The 19,781-nt window shown below is 37.1% G+C and overlaps 1 protein-coding gene across 1 annotated transcript in view; it reads left to right on the top strand.

Annotated features, from left to right (window-relative positions):
• ARHGAP15 (Rho GTPase activating protein 15) overlaps positions 1-19,781 on the top strand; it is a 630,382-nt gene that overhangs the window by 475,276 nt on the left and 135,325 nt on the right. Inside the window, exon 12 of the mRNA XM_025405285.1 lies at positions 16,399-16,533. Within this exon, the coding sequence (XP_025261070.1) occupies positions 16,399-16,533 (135 nt within the window). The remainder of the gene's footprint in view (positions 1-16,398; positions 16,534-19,781) is intronic.

The raw sequence follows: 19,781 nt of genomic DNA on the forward strand, positions 1-19,781 counted from the left end.
CATCATTTCAGCTCACAAAGCCATGTTCTCCACCCCACTGAAGGGCTTCATTTACATCTAAAATGGTTAATACTGATTTGCACCAGAACTCCTAAGTGGAGGAATGCAGCTGCCATGTGCTTAGTGACTCTGGGGTTAGGGAAGAATGACATCACCAAATGTAAGCATATTATCATGCTGACATAGAGGCACCTTGTTTTCTCCTCTGTGGATAGAGCAAGGATTGTGTTCTGTCTCTTGTTTTTTTCCTCTTGAAGAATACCTTTCCCCCTCCCATCTTAGCAGCTGCAATATGAAGGGTTGAAAATGTCACTTCAACTAATGATGAATGATGCTTGACCTCTGGATGGGTGACTCTGAATTTTATGCAATTCTAAATTAATATGAAAGATGCCAACTCAAAGGACTTCGGCTGTTAGGATTTGCTTCAACGATAGAGTCGTGTAAAGCAGTTAGTAGCTTTGGGGTTTTGTTGCTGTTGTTATTGTACTTGGTAGGGGACTGGGAGACTCGTGCTCTATAAGCAAGGTAAAAGGCAGAATGTGCTAACATTTTTATATGTTTTTTTTTCCTGTGAGATTAATATCTTTTTATACTAGAAATATTGTCAGTAAGCAGAACCAGTTTGTGAAAAAAACATTCTCAAAAGGGCAACTGGCCCACATGTCTTTGTTGTTTTTATTTGAATATAATTAATTATGTAAAGCAATAGTTACTGAAGATTAACAATTAGTAGATTCTGTCAAGTAGTCACACGGAAATTACTAACTAATTGAACGACTGGTCCTCTATTGTGTCAGAAAGCAGTACTGAGTGTCATTCTTTTTATCTTTTTACTTTGTTGTTTTCACAGATCCTCTTTTTTCTAAGATGTATGTTTCACAGCAGACTAATAAATAAATAACCCTGGTTGTAATTTCATAACATGCAAAAGGGTTTGAAATAAAAACACCTGTTTTAATTAGCATTATGGTTTGTTCACTTTAAAAAAAGTGATAATCCTGATGCAGTTAGCTGACATTTTTAAAGCTTTGAATTTCCATCTGTATCTTATATTATGATGTTTCAGGATTGTCATGAGTTAATTATGTTAACTTGGGAAGCATTGCTTGCATTTAGAATGAAAAACTTCAGCTTGAATAGACAGAAAAGCAGATGCTATCTTTCTTGTCAATTGCTTTGTTGTGGGCTGCCTTGCAAGTTTTCATGTATTTCTGGATCTAAAAGGAAGTGTAAATCTCTATTTATTTTAAGTTTAACATAAACTACACAATTTCAGTATTCTTCTGTTTTGGCTGTATGTATCTTGTGTATCTTTACATGTGTAGCTTTCCTGCCCCCAAATTCAGAAATCCACAGTCAAATTATCTCTTTAATTCTTAATTTGTTTTGTTGTGCCTAGGCATTATGGAGATTAGTACATAATAAAATTTAAGAATAGGACAACTCTACTGGCTCAATCCTCTCTCTAGTTATTTTTTTCTACCACCTTTTTGCTTTTGTACATCAACCTTTTAAATGGTACAAAATACATGCAGCATCTGGGCACAACAAGGCATGTTAAGAATGGAGTAGGAACTCTAAGTAGGAATTTCCATGCTTTTGTGAGTTTAATGTTCCTTTAACATAGAGAGCAGCTGTGTTTATGTCAATAATTACACATTGGAATAAATGCGTGTACATGTGTTTCTTCATGGGATTAAGGATGTTAGGTATGGCCTTACACAAAAGATTCTTGTCCCTCCCATACCCACCCAAAAGGTTTCTATAAAATTCAAAACCAAGTTACACTGTTTTGAGATTCTGAAATATTTCTCTGGGCATTTGAACTTCTAGATTTCAACTGACAGAATATGGGATTGATGTGTTTGTAATCTTCTGTTTGCCCCCCTACCTCATACCCATTCTCCACTCTTCACTACCCTGTTTGGTACCCAGGATCTGTATGCATTCACCTTCCAGTGGGCTTCCAACTAGATTGGGCCAATGAGAGGTATCTGCAGCAGAACAGAGGGCAGGAGACAATGCAAGAATGCCAGGACTGTGAATGCTTAATTCCTGAATTGGTGCCATAAGCAATAAATGCTCATGTTGAAAAGAAAGTGAGATCAAGGAAAAGTGGATCACTCTAGGCAGAACTCCTGGGATAAGCATTCTTTCTTTGGGCTTTAAAGAAGTGGTGGGATGGGGCCAGAGGAGGTGGGTAGATATGATAGCTTAGGTCAAGAATGAGCAAGAACCACAGTATGGTTCTTGCATGGGAATATCGAGTATACTAGTATAATGGGCCCAGATGCTCAGGTCTGAATGAGGTCAAATTTTAAGACTGAATGGCAGGTTGTGGCCAGGAAAAAGAGGCCTTGAATGATGGAATTAGAAAACTTAGTGTTTAAAATGTATGACGAAGGTGTGTTCAGTATATAAATCCAATCTGTAAATGATATGGAAAGTGGAAGTTTATTCAAGTGCCTTATCACATATTCAAATGAACGTATGGCTGTTCTACCACTTAAAAATAGCTCTGTTCATTAAAGGAAACGTAACCTAGATTTTCAGAAAATTAAAATACAATGTTCTTAAGTCAGTTTAAACTTTAACTGAGATTCATAGTTTGGTACTGCCTTCCTAAGCATTTGGACTAAGGCAGAGAGTATAAATCTAATGGGTCATCTTCCTGACCAACTTTCCATTTTGATTGCAAACAATCAACTTGTTTATTTAGATACAACCACTGAACCAAGTCATTTAGACACAGACATTGAACAACAATCCATGTGTTTCATTCCTCTCAACTTTGGATGTATTTTGCCTCATAAAATGTACAGCATTGTAATTGTTATTAATTAGCTACACATCAAAGAACTTGGGTTAACAGTGGGCCATGTTGGCCTGAATCGCAGACAAAGTGTGACTTGTTCAGTGTATTTATTTATTTATTTATTTGAGATAGTCTCACTTTGTCGCCCAGGCTGGAGTGCAGTGGCGTGATCTCGGCTCACTGCAGCCTCTGTCTCCTGGATTCAAGCAATTCTCCTGTCTCAGCCTCCCGAGTAGCTGGGACTACAGGCATGCACCATCGTGTCCAGCTAATTTTTGTATTTTCAGTAGAGATGGGATTTTGCCATATTGTCCAGGCTGGTCTCGAACTCCTCACCTCAAGTGATCCACCCACCCACCTTGGCCTCCCAAAGTTCTAGGATTACAGGCGTGAGTCACCACGCCCGGCCTTTTACAGTGTATTTAAGACTAACACTACTCCTCTAGAAACAAGGCTGTAATCGAATTTACCTTGCCAACCAAGCTGATTTGTTTAGATGCTGATCATTGGAAATAAACTATTAATGCAGGAACTCACGTTGTTTGTTAGTTTTTTTTAATGTAATGGTTTGAATTGGGTGGCTTATGAGCCTCATGTGAAAATAATTCTATTATTAGTTCCAGGACAAAAACTTGAAGGACACTTTTTCCCCTTCTTGCTCTATATGTTGCTATACAACTGTTTTCGTCCCTTACTGTTTTAGGTAGTTTTGCAAAATAATTTGTGAGTGAGATAGATTAGAGTTAGAATATTAGCTTTGACACTAACTTCTTAAATGAATTTGAGCAAGTTATTTAATTTCTCTGGTCCTTAGATCCTCACTTATAAAATCCGTGAATACTACCTTGCTTTGTTACTATGAAAATGACATAAAATCATGCAGCTAAAGTACCAAGCACAGCGGCTGGCACATGACAGGTGTTAAGTTGATGGTCTTGTCATCTTTGTTGTTAGAGTTGTTGTTATTTTTACACAACTTTCACTTCTATGCTGATAATTTTCACATTTGTCTGTCCAGTCTTTATCTCTTTACCAAGCTCCATAGTCCAAAGTCTGAATATGTGCTTAGCATCACCAAACGAAAGTGTCAATAGCATCCCCCAACCAAACCCATTCTCCCTGGCAACTTTTTATCAAAAAACAAACTGAACAAATTAAAATTCTTAGCTATTCTTTCTGAAGTATTACATGTAAGATAACTTGCATAACTAGCTACAAACAATAGTTTTACTTGGTTCGTTCCCCCTTTACCACCCCTATGTTCATTAAATGGATGGCTTCACATAGCCTTTTCATTGCATTTCTACAAATACTATTTAGTTCTAGCCTTCATGGTATCTTGCTGGGCTGTTTCCAGGGCCTTCTAACTAATTTGCATATTCCTACTTCTCACCTCTCAAATGCATTTTTCTATTTCCTACAGATTTATCTTCATGAAATACAGTCTGGATGATATTTCCTCATACAAACTTTTGACAATTCTCTCACATTTAACAGAGACCATTTAATGTATTAGCATAACAATTACACTTTTCCCTGGCTTCCAAGCTAAGTTTCCATTACATTTCATCATTCACTTTTGCACTGGTCATAATGAGGCCCCTTGCCAATATCAAATTTTGATCCATTTCATACCTCTTTGCTAGAACAGTGGTCCTCAGAGTTTAACATGCATCAAAATCAACTGGAGGACTTGTTAGATCACAGACTAAATAGTATTTGTAGAAAAGCAATCACACAGCCGGTTGCACCCAAAAGCTTCTGTTTCAGTTAAATCTGAGGTAGGTCTTGATAAAATTTGCCTTAAATATTCTGTGTGTGATGCTGACATAGCTGGTTCTGGGACCACATTTAAGAAACACTGGCCTGGGACATCCTTCCTCACCCATCTCAGTTCAACAAAATCCTATGCCATTCTCACTGCCATTGTGTGGGAGAAGTTTCATCTGTCACCTATCAGAATGAACCATTCCACATGTTGTGTTCATGAGATAGGAGGCAGGACTCAACCATAGAGGTGAGGCTCACACACCAGACAAAAATGTCCTTAGCTAAAGCAGGGACAGGGCAGACCTGGGCAAAGCCAAAAGCCCTCCCAGGAAGGCCTGATTTGGAGTCTTACCTGTCCTGTGTCACTAACAGAATGATTGAAGTTTTAAGTGGAGTGAGATTGCCTGGACTCCGCTACTAAATACCTGAGTGAACCTGAACAAGTTACTGGATCTCTGGAGCTGCTTTTCCATCAGTAAAGCTGAACTAATAATAGTACATCCAGCATATGTTGATGTGAGAATTAAATGAATTCTTGCATGTGAAGCACTTAGAATAGTGCCTGAGAAGTGCTCAACTATTATTGGTTTTCTAGTAGTTTATACCTTTACTACAATGCTCCACTTGGTCACACAATGACGTTTAAAGTTTGTAGGCCTATCTCCTTTTCTAGATGTCGGTTTCCTTAAAAGCAGGGACCACATTGTTGTGAATCCTCAGAAATATAGCCCTGGGTTTAGCACTTTATAGAAATCCAGTAAATAAAATTTTTAATTAAACTGAGATCGAAGAAAGATTGCAAAAGGATCTTAAGTAAGTAAAAATCTTCTACACAATAAACAAACCATCCATTTCTTTTTCTCTCATCATAAAGATGAATAAAAATGAGGTCAATTATTAATAATACATTGAAAGTAGGTTTGCCTTTTCCTTTGAATTTTCTAAACGCTATAATTAAAATGACTTCAAATTGGAATATTGTTAATAAGAAATTAATCTTATTGGTAAGTAAAAAAACAAATCCCATGGTTGATGATAGATATGACCTGTTAGCAATAGTTACACTTTTATATTTTATTTTCTTACAATCAGCATGTGGAGACCAACATAATCCAATTAATTGTAATTCCCTTTTGTTGCATTGGTAAAGTAGTTCATGATTCTAAAACACCATTGAAGTCTTATCTCTAGTCAGATAATCCAAATGGATTCTCATTTGCAAACTACTAGCAGGTCTTTATAAACTTCAGTAAAATAGAATATTTTGACTTCCCTGAACCTATAATAAATGTGACACACAAAAATTGGTCTGTTAACTCTAATCCTTTGTAAATGCTAGCCATCAGTTTTCTAGACTTCTTTCTCTGCTATGTAAGGTTCTCATAAACACACCTGTTTTTTATTAACTGACTTCTTTTAAAAGCATTTTTTCCACAGTGAATATCCAGTATTTGAATACATCAAAGCCTCTCAGCTGAGCTTCTTGCTCATTGTGTCTTTTTGGACACACCACCCCTCTTCTATATGCCCACTCCAACCCATCCTACATGCTACTGCCAGAGCATCTTTCTAGAATGTTGCTCCCCTGCTTATGGTCATCCAGACTTTTTCAGTTGTAAGGACCTTCATGCTGTACCCTCTGCCTTCTCTCCTATCCTCAACACCCTGAGATATGGAATCTATGCCTCTAGGGTCTCCAACAACTTGTGGCTTCCCAAATGCATCGTGTTCTTCATTCCTTGGCATGATCGTTACTTCTAGCTAAATTTTTCTTCATTTCTTCTCTTCCTCTCTCCCAGCTCCTGCACCACCCTCACCCACCTGACTGCTCATCATTTAAGATCATTATTATGTGGCACCTCATCTGCAAAGCCTTCTGACTACACCCAGATGAAGCTTGATTCTAATCTTCTATGTTCCCATAGCAGTCTGCAAGAAGTTATATAATAACATTTACCATACTTGATTACATATTTTTCTATTTGACCAAACTTCCTATATACTATGAAATCTTTGCACATAGAAGCTAGATCTTTATTTACGTTTACCAACAGCAGCTATAACATGCCTAGCACAAAATTTGAGTTCAATTAATATTTGATAAGTGAATGAATAATGTACTATGTCTTCAGTATTTGTTAAGTGTTTTGAAAGAGAATGATAAAGAGAACACAAAGATAATGCCATGTGTGTAAACATGTATCTATTGTCATCATTGTTGGTATTTTATTATGAAATAGCCTCTGTTATCAAAGGAGGTTAAAATTTGATAGGTGGTGCAAATATATTAATAGCTAATAAAAATGAGTGCATCCATCATTGGCTAAGCACTGGGGATATAAAGATAAATAAAAACAAATTTCTTTGAGGCAGAGATAGAGGAGAGACCCTTTGTTTAAATCACTATAGTTAAATCTAGTAGGCATGCCCCAGGAGTGATGGGGTTCTCAGGCTAGGATTAGAAACATGGTAAGCAAAGTTTGAAATGAAACCCAATGTAAGGAGGAGTCAAGATTAACAGTATAGATAGCTAGGCATCACAAACTATAGGCAGAGACCGGGAATTAGTGCCACAGGTTTGTTTAGGCTAGAATAATTAAGATCATAATGTTGTTCAGTAGTTTCATCAACAAGAAATTGTTGCATAAGGACCTAGGTATTTTACCTTACTTTATGCAAGTAGTTGTAAAATTTATAAATCTCCCAACTCTTATTTTGTGTACCTTTGTAGAGCTTTAGCGGTGATTGTGGTGAAGAAAAGTCTTGTGATGCAGAAAATTTAGTTTACTCCCATGAATCAAACTAATTGACATAATTTAAGTTAAAAATTATCATTAATAATTACTAGAAATCTTCTCTTCATTTTGGTTATCTTAATTGACAACTGACAGATGTCTTATCTGGGAGTAACATAGTTTCAATGAATGAGAGTAGCAATATCTTGATCTACCAGTTTTGTTTACCTTTTATTTCTATTTTTCTGAAGAAATATTTCCAGACAGAAAATTCTAAGTTAGCAAAACCCCAAATCCATATCCTTTTCAATGTTACCATTTCTAACCCTACACATATCACCAACATAGTAAGGGGAATGATAAAAGCCAAAAATCATATTACATTCTGGAAATATTTGCCGAAGTCTGGCTATATTGGATGCTTTTCATGTATTACATCACTTAAATCTCACACAAAATTAAGAACTCTCATTTGACAAGTGAAGAAACCTGAATGTTAAGTAACTTCTATATATGCGTTTTTGCCTACAATAGACATATTATCTGTATATGGGAATTCATAGGACTTAGTTTATTTCCTAGATATCATTAAGAGATATGTTTTGACTTGGCCCTATGCTTCATATTTGCAAACGTAATATAACTTGGAGGGAACAATAGCAATGGTGTTGAAATTTAAAGCCACTATGAAGCAAGCTTTCAAAAATGACTTTGTCGAAATTTAATCCTACGATTCTCTCCCCTTTGGAGTATGTAATGTATGAAATCATCCATGGAATTCCAGCAAATTCAGAATCTGTTTGGAGAAGATGGTTAAATAAAAAGAACCATTGTGTACAGTATCTATAGAGTACAAAAAGCCTTTGACTGAATGGAAATAAGAACAGTGTTGGAAGCTCTGAGTAAGAAAGGAATTAAAGAAATATATATGGGTACCATGAAATACATCAATTCTTTTTTTTTATGATCCTCACTGAAAGAAAAAAGTCTGTTCATTTTTGTTGCTGTTGTTGCATCTGAACAGGACTACCTTTTCTCAGCTACCTAAACAAAATATCTAAAAGCCTGGAGAGAAGCATAATGTCGCTAATGTCATTTTATAAGGTAGAATTATGCATGGAGTTATGATGATGGGAAGATGTTTTATGTTATGCCATTATAAATTAAAAATGCACAAAGCAATGACATGTTTGTTATACTTTCCATCTGTGGTGCTTGCTTCACAAGTTTCAGTTGTACCTATTTATTATGTTATTCTTTACATTCAAATGAAATCTGAGGAGAAATAAAAATAAAACAGTCTTGTTCCTGACTCATTTCCTGTACTGGATAGAGGAGAAGACTGTTCCACCTCCTTCCAAGAGAGTAACTAAAGATATTTCATATCAGCCTGTGACATGTGCAAGCTTCGGCCTTGTCAAATAATTTCCAAAGATATGCACACAACATGAAAGGACACAGAAAGCAAGCTAACATGGCGTGCCGAAGTAGCCCATTAGATATTCAGAAATAAAAGCTTTTTAAAAAAAGTTTTAAAATCTTAGAAAGTTTGTGGTACTTCCTTCCTCCCTCTTTCATAATTCAAGGATGCCACAGAAAACCAGATTTTGTAGACCAGGTGGTAATAGAACCATCTATCTTGTGCATAGGTCTAACTGTCTCCTCTTGCCAGAAAGGAACCATTTTCAAACATAGGACTCCTAAGAGCTTCCTGGAGGTTACGTAATAAATCGTATGAAACAAATCTCTTTGATTTTGCATACAAGGTTTCATATTTAAAACCACTTTGCTCCTTTCTCTTTGATAGGTAGCATGACTATAGACAGTTGATTGGACTTGGGTTGAGTTTTTCCTGAGGATGTTTCCAATGTTCTCTTGTAGTACTTGGAGTCTCAGGTGATGGCAACCATGCAATATTTCTACTTTATACGTAGTAGTTGTACAAAGAATGAGTATGAAAATGGCAATCATGATTTTATTGTTTGTCTGGAGACCACACTGGAGAGTATTCTGCATGTTTGTAGAGCAAATTATTTGAAATAGGTTAAGCCTGAATAGGCAAGCAATTTTTCAACTAATTCCAGCTTCAAATCTATTCTCTGAATATTGGTAATTATTTTTCTTCAAATGGAATTACCTAAAGAACTAACCCTGTTGTTCACTGTGTTTCACAAGTGTAGCATAGCCCTTGTGTCGAGAAGATGTATTGGTATGATCCAGAAATTTGACATCGTCTTTCTCTGCCCAAAACCTTAGGGCATTGTATTAGTTTGCTTGAGCTACCACACCAAAGTACCACAGACTGGGTGGCTTAAACACCAGAAATGTATTTCCTCACAGTTCTAAAGGCTGGAAGTCTGAGATTAAGATATCAGTAGGTTGATTTCTCCTAAGGCTCTCTCCTTGGTGTATAGGCAGCCGCTTTCCTCCTGTGTCTTCGCATGGTCTTTCCTCTGTGTGCACCCTAACTGTTGTTATAAGGACACCATTCATATTGGATGGGGGCCCATATGACTTCATTTTACCGTAATTACCTCTTTAAAGATCCAATCTCCAAACAGTCACACTATGAAGTATTGGGGTTAAGACTTCAACAGTTGATTTTGAGGAATAGAAGAACACAACTCAGCACGTAACAGGCACGATGCATATTTTTGGGTGATATATTTGTTCTTTGAGTTTGTCCTGGCTTGCCCCCAAGGACAAAATAATATGATTCTAGGGAAGAGTAACAAGATGTAAAATGTCCAGAACTTTATCTATGTTCACTTTCTGAGCACCTGATGAAGCCCTCTCCTTTGAGGAACATAAAGCAGCCTCAACAGCTGTAGCTTTAAAAACACAATGCCCAGCATGTAGCCTCCTTCCATCTCTGTTTGTTTGAAAAAAATTGAGTGAACAAACAAATTAACTGGCCAACTGGTTTAGTTTTCTCAGATAATATCCTCAATGAGGTCTCATGTTACAGCCAAGGTGTGGAAGGAGGAGCTTTAGCCAGTGCAGCAAAGAAAGATGCTACTTTTTGCACAGGGTTGACATCACTGTGTTTGAGAATGCAGAATCTCTCTAATCCACCAGAAATCAGACCGAACCATCACTTTAAGGAGCCAGCACAGCAGGAAACGTGGAGCTAGTTGAGTGATTCAACCAACTTCCTTTTGATCTATTCCTTTAAATGCTAAACTAAAAATCTTCTATATCCTTATAAGCAGTGTCGTTTTATCTACATTAATATCTAATCTTTCAATTTGATTTTAGGGCCAAACATATTATGTTTTGGATCGATCATCCCTCTGGTATCTCTTTCATTTGGGATGTGACTTTCATGTATCCAGCAGGCCTTTTAGATAAGGGATCCAAATGGTCATCTGTGCTGGAAGCAGGGACATCATCCTTTATGAGAGTTTCATAGTGTAACAGGTTCTTTTCACTGTATTAATGAGATCAGGGCTATTCTCTCTGGGAAAACTAGGATGTCTTTTCCTCCTTTTAAAATTGCAACAATAAAATAAAAGTTGGAAAGAGGTTTTAAAAGTGCTATCAAAACTATTACAAGGTAAACAAGCACTTGATTTTCAACATATAAAGAAGATTTTCTTTCTTGACTCGGTTACTCTTCTACTCAGGATAGTCCAAGTGCAAGCACATTTCAACAAAGACTAGGTTAAGACAGTTTGAGTCTAGTTAAAATTGAACCTGATATCACAACTGCTGGTTATATATACCAATATCTACATAGCAATATATAATACAAGAGGAAAGTGGTAAACTCATTTTTTTTTCCTTTGATACAGAGTCTCACTCCATCACTGAGGAGGCTGGAGTGCAGTGGCGTGATCTTGGCTCACTACAACCTCTACCTCCCTATTCTCCTGCCTCAGCCTCCTGAGTAGCTGGGATTACAGGCCTGCCACCATGCCTGGCTAATTTTTGTTATCTTTAGTGCAGACAGGGTTTCACCATTTTGGCCAGGCTGGTCTCAAACTCCTGGCCTCAGGTGATCTGCCCACCTCAGCCTCCCAAAGTGCTGGTATTACAGGCATGAGCCATTGTACCTGGACAGTAATGAAACTCTTAATGATATTTAAATGCCCCCTTTTCCTTGGAAACTACCATTGACCTACTATGGCTATCAAAGGTTCATCTTTCAGTTCTTCTTTTTAAGAAAAATTGCTCCTAATAGCTACTGTCAAATTTTTTCTTTCAAATATATTTTTAAAGCTTGATATAAATAAGTTTTTACTTAAAATATGCCCTAAAGACTCTTCAAGAAAGAGCATTTCAAGATAACCTGGTTTGGGTACAACATTTAGGTTGTGTGTGTATGTGTGTGATCTCATAAAAGTCACATGGTATTTGCATTGTAGAGCTTAACCTATCTTTAATTCTGTTTATATGCTTTAAGGCAAAACCATAACCAAAATGAATTTAAGATAACCTAATTAGAGGGCCAGGAGAAACCAGCACAGATTAAAAGGATTGTGAGACATTGTGGTTCAACCAGACGTCTTCCTAGGATTGGACTATAACATGTGATATGCTTTGGCTCTGTGTCCCTACCCAGATGTCATGTTGAATTCTGTTGAATTGTAATCCCCAATGTTGGGGGAGGGACCTAGTGGGAGGTGATTGGATCGTGGAGATGGATATCCCTCTTGCTGTCCTCGTGATAGTAAGTTCTCACAAGATCTGGCTGTTTAAAAGTGTATAGCACTTTCCTCTTCACTTTTTCTCTGCTGCTGGCTATGTGAAGATGTGCTTGCTTCCCCTTCACCTTCTCCCATGATTGGAAGTTTACTGAGGCCTCCCCAGTTATGCTTCCTCTACAGCCTGCAGAACCATGAGCCAATTAAACTTATTTTCTTTGTAAATTAACCAGGCCCAGGTAGTTCTTTATAGCAATGTAGTTTTTGTTGATCCCATTCAAGAAACTGCATCACACTGAGATAAATCCTCTAAAACAACCAGGCTGGCTTACAATGTTTGTTCAATGTTTCAGTTGCCTTAGTCTCTTTTTTATTTTACCATTTTGGCCTTTATTCACCTGCCTCATTCTGGTGACATATTGGATATGTTTGTTTCCTTATGCTTTAAAATGTTTTTCAGATACATTTTCCCATTTGATACCAACAATTATCCTTTTATCTTCATTTTACAAATAAATAAGTAAATAGATAGATATACAATGAATTAGTGGTAAATCCAGTCCTGGAATGGGTGTTTTGTATGGCCTTTTTCCTACTCTATCATATTTCCTCTTCACTCCATTGCTACCTAACAATTTGCTCCATCTCTGCCCATTTCCTAATGCAGTTGCTTTTTATTACCAATTTGTTTTGTATCTGTTTATATAAGAATCTGTGCCTTCTACAAGTCAGTAATTACCAAAGATGAGAGTCAGTTTACAGGTAAAAGCATAGCCTCAAGTAAGACATTTAAGGGTAAAATGTAAAAATTACAATCTTGACATAATAGTCAATCAACTACCATTTGCAATTACTGTTTTATTTGCCTTTTCCCTTTCTGCTTCTGCCAGCCAAGATTAAGTCTGAACATGGTGATTTTAAACATAGTGGGGGCTTACTGGCTCTTTAACCTGGTTTCATCACTTGGCAGCCATGGGAAAATTGTTTAATCTACCTATGCCTCACTTTCCCTATCTGTAAAATGGATATGATGATAACAGTAGCATCTTCCTCATTACCTTGCTGAAAACATTAAATTAGATAATGAATGTAGAGTACATAGCACAGCCCCTAGTACAGTGTAAGCTCTAAGTAATTGTTGGTTATTGCTTTCATCGCAAAGTACCCTGAATGAGTTCATATGGATTTTGTTCTATAAAAAGTTATGATTTTGTCAAGAATAATTACCAACTCTTAAGTTCATATTAAGGAAATATTAATATGTGTGTATCTAATTTTCTAGTTCCCTGCCCACCTATGGTAAACTTCATAAATCTTTGTTGAGTGACTTCTATAGACACTTATAAACTTCACTATAGTGGCTCTCAACCAAGAATAATTTTGCACGATGGGGAGATACGTGGCAATCTCTAGACACAATTTTTATCATCCCCACTGGGAAATACTACTGGCCTCTAATAGATTAAGGTCAGGGATACTGTTAAACATACTAGAATGTAAAAGACAGCCCCCACCACAAAGAATTTTCCAGCCCCAAATGTCAATAGTGTGGTGCTTTTGAGAAACACTATTAGAAAAGGGAAAAGTATAAGACATCATCACTGTGTAGAATCTAGTTAGAAAATGCTTATCAAATAATGCAAATACATTTGCAATAATGCCTGTTAACACCAGGATAGGGTTATGGTTAGTTCATCTTGAAGACTGGTTGGCTTCATGAGAAGGCATACTATATGGACATAACTTCATGTTTAGATAAACTACAGTGACCTTGCAAAATTTGCCTTAACATCATCTGGTTTACAAGGGATCTTAACCTTGGTTGATTATGAAAACTTGATATAAAAATTAGTATTATATTTCAAAATACTCTTTCCAACTATTTGCCACATTGCCTATTTAAGCTACTTGCTGAAGGGCTACAAATTATTATTATTATTTCTTTAAATGGAAACTACATAGGAATCTATAGTAGTAATGTTGGTTTAACTGATACAGTTATTATTATATGGTATTTTAAGTGGATATAATCAAATGGTCAAATAGTATCTATTCATTGGTAAATTTTCTTTATCTATCACTACATTCAATTTTCATGTTCACTTGAATTAACTGATATTAATGTGGAGATGAGTAATATTAATGCTGTTTTCCTTTGGTTAAGCCATTATTTGTTGGTGGTGTTGTTTCCTTGGTCAAGTTAAAATCATTCTCTTTTTTACCTGCTGAACACTTTCCTTTAGCAATTTCAAACTTGTGCACCAAAATGGCATTTTGTGTTGGACTTTTCTGATAAATTTTTGGTTGAGATATTTGTGTGTGTGTGTGTGTGTGTTTTCGTGTGTTTAGGTTTCCACTTAAAGTTCAGTGCCAAAGCTACAGTACTTATACATTTTCTAAATGTGTTTTAAGCAATAAGTTGTACAACATTTTTAGAACATGTGTTAAGCTATTTCTCTAAGAATGAAGCTCTTAACAAAACATAAGCACTCTGCATGAGATCTTAGCAGCAAAGTGCTTAAAAGATAAAGTAAGAATTGGTACCATGGGAAGAACACCAGCTGTAGAGCACACAGGTCCATTATGAGAAGTATGGTAGTGGGTAGGGAGAAAATGATTTAATCAGGAGTAAAACCAATTTTATTATAAGGGCACGCAGGGGGTGTGGCACCATAGTGAGAGGGACATTTCAAAATATCTGACAGATTTCAACAATGTGAAAACCCCGTTCTTTAAAGTGACAGTAAACCCCATCAGGTCTCCCTTTTTGATGCTATTGTTAACAGTTGACTGTTTAAAGCTGGCCTGCTAAGATGCTGTCGGCCTATTTCAATAGTGTGCAGCCAAATAAAAGACTAATTGTTGAAATACAATCAATCAAAAATGATTGCAGGGCAGAAAGAAGGTCTCCTCTGCTGATTTTGTTGTGGATCATATTATTGTGTTATGACTGAGGTAGGAATGAAGACTGAAAGGAAAGATTAGCCCATCTGAAATAAACAGATTCACCTTCATGTCTTCTCTTTGCAAACACACTGTTGAGCAGGAACACCACTTACTATAAGCCTTAGAAGCGATCGTTCATTTATTTAAAAAAAAGATCTGCTGAAGATTTGGGCTAATATTTTTAAAAGGACATGAACATTATTAGCAAAACAGCCCATGCAGAGAATCCCTACAGTGACAATTCTCAGCTTTTCTTACATTTTGGTGCAAAATGCTCCTCTGCATTCATAAAACTGACATCCAAGGGACATGTGAATGCGAGCCCAAGACATCAGTAAAGAAACAAATTTTCAGTTGACCAAATACCTCAGTGTTTGCCAGGATTCTCAGCTTTTCAGTTAACCCCCAGATTGTCTAAAATGATTAGTTTAAGTTTTCATGAAGCCCAGAATCCAAAACCTTTTCCATGTTGCCCGTTTAGAAAGACAAATCGTCTGGCTCGACAGCAGTGCCTTTGTACCTTGCTTCCTTTTCATTTTATGTCAAGATGTCCCTTTCAGACATGAATGCATCCACTTCTTGGGTGAGACTAATTCCAGACATTCATATGGAGGGTGAAAAGGACAAAACTAATTGCCCAGCACACTTTATTTCTACTACAACCTTCATTTTGGCTTTTACTTTCTTTAATATTTCAACATTTCCACTCACTCAAGCTTCCCAAGCAAATACTTCTGTTGTTTCTAAAAAGAGTTGGTAAGCACTTGTGGTTTGTCTTTAGTGTATTATCATTTTTGACAGCTTTGCATAGCCTACGTAGGCCAACAGGGGTCTGTCTAATATTGTTGCTGGGCATATTTTCCTCACTGAGATGAGAACTAAAAAAAAAAAATATTTTGAAGCAGTAAGAAAGAATTAATATCCTTTCTCACTCAGTATTCTATTCCTTGCTGACTTTATATTCAGGCAAAAAAAGGGAAAAAGTGTTACCCATTATTCCCTTGTACATAGCAAGGCTAACACATGTAAAGCAATAACTCATTTTCTATTGCCATGTTTAGCATATGTCTCCTGTTGGCTCAGCAAGGCCTTTAGGCTGGTCCCTTGAGCCGGCCATCATTGGCAACTCTTAGCCCCTCGGCCTCAAAACCAAATAGCTTTGAATCATGTTGAGCTGTGATGCTAATTTTCATACTGATGCATTATGGGAATAAATGTATCTGACATACTGTGTCAATGGCACTGTCTCTTTGTGTCTCTTGTTTTTTTGTTAGCTGCATTCCTACAGATGGTATTCCATTGAAAATGTTCCCTTCCTACGGAAAGAGGGAGGGAAAAAAAAAACATGCACAGCACCAAACCTCTAGGTGCAGAAGGCTGTTAACGGTTGCTGATGATAGTAGGCAAACATTAACATAATAATTAGTGTCTTGTAATTGTTTCATTAAAACCAGTTGTTCCATTTCTCCTCGTGTTTTCCCAGAAGAGAAGCTGAATTTGGACGACAGCCAGTGGGAGGACATCCACGTTGTCACCGGAGCACTGAAGATGTTTTTCCGGGAGCTGCCTGAGCCGCTCTTCCCTTACAGTTTCTTTGAGCGGTTTGTGGAAGCGATCAGTAAGTACCTCACAGAAAAGGGCAGGTGGTAGAATAACCTGACATCCTGGAATTATTAAGTAAATAATAAGAATGATTATAATAATAATCATGGGGAACAGATAGTATCCCCGATGCTCCATATCTTACGTTTTCGTTTTGTTTTGATGGCTTGTTTTATTTCTGGCCCTGCAGTATTATCTGAGGTGGTTTTTTTTGTTTTGTTTTGTTTTGTTTTGTTTTATTAGGGAAAAAATATGACATCCTATTTAGGGTAGTCAATTTAACTAAGCGTCCTCAAATAAAAATAGTGTCTCATCAAATCTGCTTTAAAGGGTTCACCGTGTGCACCCCTCATCTCTGCCTTTATACTTTCAGAATTGCAATGAGTTTGAATACAAAGGGGTCTTGAAAAGAACCCTAAGTGAATTAAATATTACATTTCATGAAATATGTGTTAAATTATCAACTAAGACATCATGTTCTCTTGGTTCACTCACCCTTCACCCACTAACACTAGTAAACAGCCATAATTTGCTTATGAGCAGTGTGATTATCAAATTAAGTAATGGCAAGTTTCTTCTGTTAAACTGGTGACGTTATAAGAGAGTGAGTTGCATCTATTACTAACCAGTAGTCATTGTACACTCCATGAAGCTTCTTTTTCTGTTTTTTTAATTCATAAAACACACACACACTTAAGTAAAAGTGAATAAATGAATGAATAAATCAATGAAAATCTTTTCCAAATGCAAGGGTACTTGTGCTATTAATCCTTCGAGAAAGAACTACTGGTATGTCTCTAAACTTAATATCTTAGGGTATGCTTACTGTAACTGTGACAGCTTGGGAAAAGTTTCCTGGCAAGCCAGCTGATTTAAGGAAGAAAAAGAAAGAAGAAAGAAAGGTAAAATTAAAAACTTTGCAAGCCTGGCAGGAGCTTAATTAAAATCCTAACGAGACAAATCTCCAAGAAAAAAAAAAAATTGCTGTACTCAGGAGGTCTGATCTTGGATGGCTGGGTGTACAGTGTTCCCATTAGTAGAAGTGGAGATCTGGGGGTCCTGTGATGGAAAACAGCCCCTCAATCTGCCCTCTAATTCTGTCATTCACAAAGCCTTCACCCTTGTTTAAAGCTCTGGCAAAATGGTATCAAGTAAAAGAAGAAATTTCTCTCCCAAGGTCTTGTTGCTTGCTCAGTTTCAGATTTTGTTGTTGTTATTGCTGCTGCTGTTGTTGTTGAATGTAGTAACAATACTCTATGGGTTTTGAGTTGAGGCTGGAACTCTTATCCCTTGTCATGACTTCATCTCATGAGCCCTCTACTTCTTCAGAAGAGCAATGTTTCATAGTTAAGCAGGCTCTCTTAACTTCATTTGAAAAGAAGAAATAAAATATAAACAAGCGGGCATTTCCGTAACCGCTTTTTCTGATATTCTGTCTTGGAACACCCAATCAACTTACAATGCTGGGACAGTGTTCTGGTAGGAAATTGGAGGGACTTTGTGTTTAGATGCCTATTTCTGATTGTGTACATTTAAAGAAGGCATATAAATTTCACATCATGCTCTCCACACATTCAAGTGAGGATGATCTCATTTGGAAACTTACTTCGGTATGTGCTATCTGGGGGCTATACTAGGATAACCATCATTTAAGCTTCTTTTAGTTCACCTGATTCTAAAGATATTAGGAAAGTCATTTTCTTAGCTTGAGAGATATGGAAAGCAGGCCCTCAGAACCCACATGAGAGTATGTCCTTTGAATTTCTCTAAGGAGTAGGATCATCTCAGGGATATTCTAGACTTAAGTCCAAATTGTATAGAATTTCAGAAATATAGGCATGATAAGAACAGAACATGGCAGAGTTTTGAGGCAGGCAGCAGACTATTGGGATTGATGGCTCTGGCAAGGGTTTCTGCCAACACCTATAAAATGGGTTATGATGAGAATGAATAAGAAAGTGCCTAAGAAAGTCCTTTAAAAATGTAAGAGGGTGCACAAACAGTGCTAACAATGTTTCTCCATATGAGCTTTGTTTGATAATGTAATCTGGAAGAGAAGAGAGAGACTTCTTCCTTCATTGTTCAAGGCAAGGAGAATCAAACTCAGCGTTATTGTGTCGGGAGTTGGTTCCTACCGGTGGGTTCATGGTCTCCCTGACTTCAAGAATGGAGCCGTAGACCTTCTAGGTAAATGTTACAGCTCTTAAAGATGGCACGGACCCAAAGAGTGAGTGGTAGCAGGGTTTATTGTAAAGAGTGAAAGGACAAAGCTTGACAGGGTGGAAGGGAACCTGCGCGGGTTGCCGCTGCTGGCTGGGGTGGCCAGCTTTTATTCCCTTATTTGCCCCCTCCCGTGTTCTGTTTCTGTCCTATCAGAATGTCCTTTTTTCAATCCTCCCCATGATTGGCTACTTTTAGAATCCTGCTGATTGGTGCATTTACAATACCCTTGCTAGCTACAGAGTGCTGATTTGTTCGTTTTTACAATCCTCTTGTAAGACAGAAAACTTCTCCAAGTCCCCACTCGACCCCGGAATTCCAGCTGGCTTCACCTCTCATTATGGTCTGAAAGTTTGTGTCCCATCAAAATGTATACGTTGAAGTTCTCACCCCCAAGGTGATGGTATTAAGAGATGGGGGCTTTAGATGGAGATTAGGTCATTAGGGCAGAGCCCTCGTGAGTGGGATTAGTGACCTTATAAAAGAAGCCCAAGAGAAACCTGTATCTTCTTCCACCATGTGATGGTACAACTAGAAGTTGCCATCTATTAGCCAGAGAGTGGGCCCTCACCAATACATTAAATCTGCTGTCAACTTGGTCTCATACTTCCAAGACTCCAGAACGGTAAGAAAGAAATTTCTGTTGTTTATAAATTGCTAAATTTATGGCATTTTTTATAGTAGGCCAAATGGACTAGGACACTCAGCAGCCTTGCTTCAACTCACAACCGACTAGTAGAATGTCATTATTTTTTAATATGTAAAATGGAGGGATCATAATGGGGCTCAGAAATATGTTATGATGTTGGATGTTAGTACATTTACTAACCCATGTGTTTTTTATATAACCTTGAAGCTAGTCCTTGTGTTCTAAACCTAGGAAAAACTGTAGGTTGTAATTCATATTTAAATATTCTTAAGCAATGAGAGAATGGCCACCTAGTTTCTTGGCAATGGTAAAAACCACACCAAAGGAAATACTTTCTCTCCATGTGTACCAATTGTATTATAAAAATCTTTCAAAATTTTAAGAACATTTATACC

This window comes from Theropithecus gelada, chromosome 12 (genome assembly GCF_003255815.1).
Source record: "Theropithecus gelada isolate Dixy chromosome 12, Tgel_1.0, whole genome shotgun sequence".
Lineage (NCBI taxonomy): Eukaryota > Metazoa > Chordata > Mammalia > Primates > Cercopithecidae > Theropithecus > Theropithecus gelada.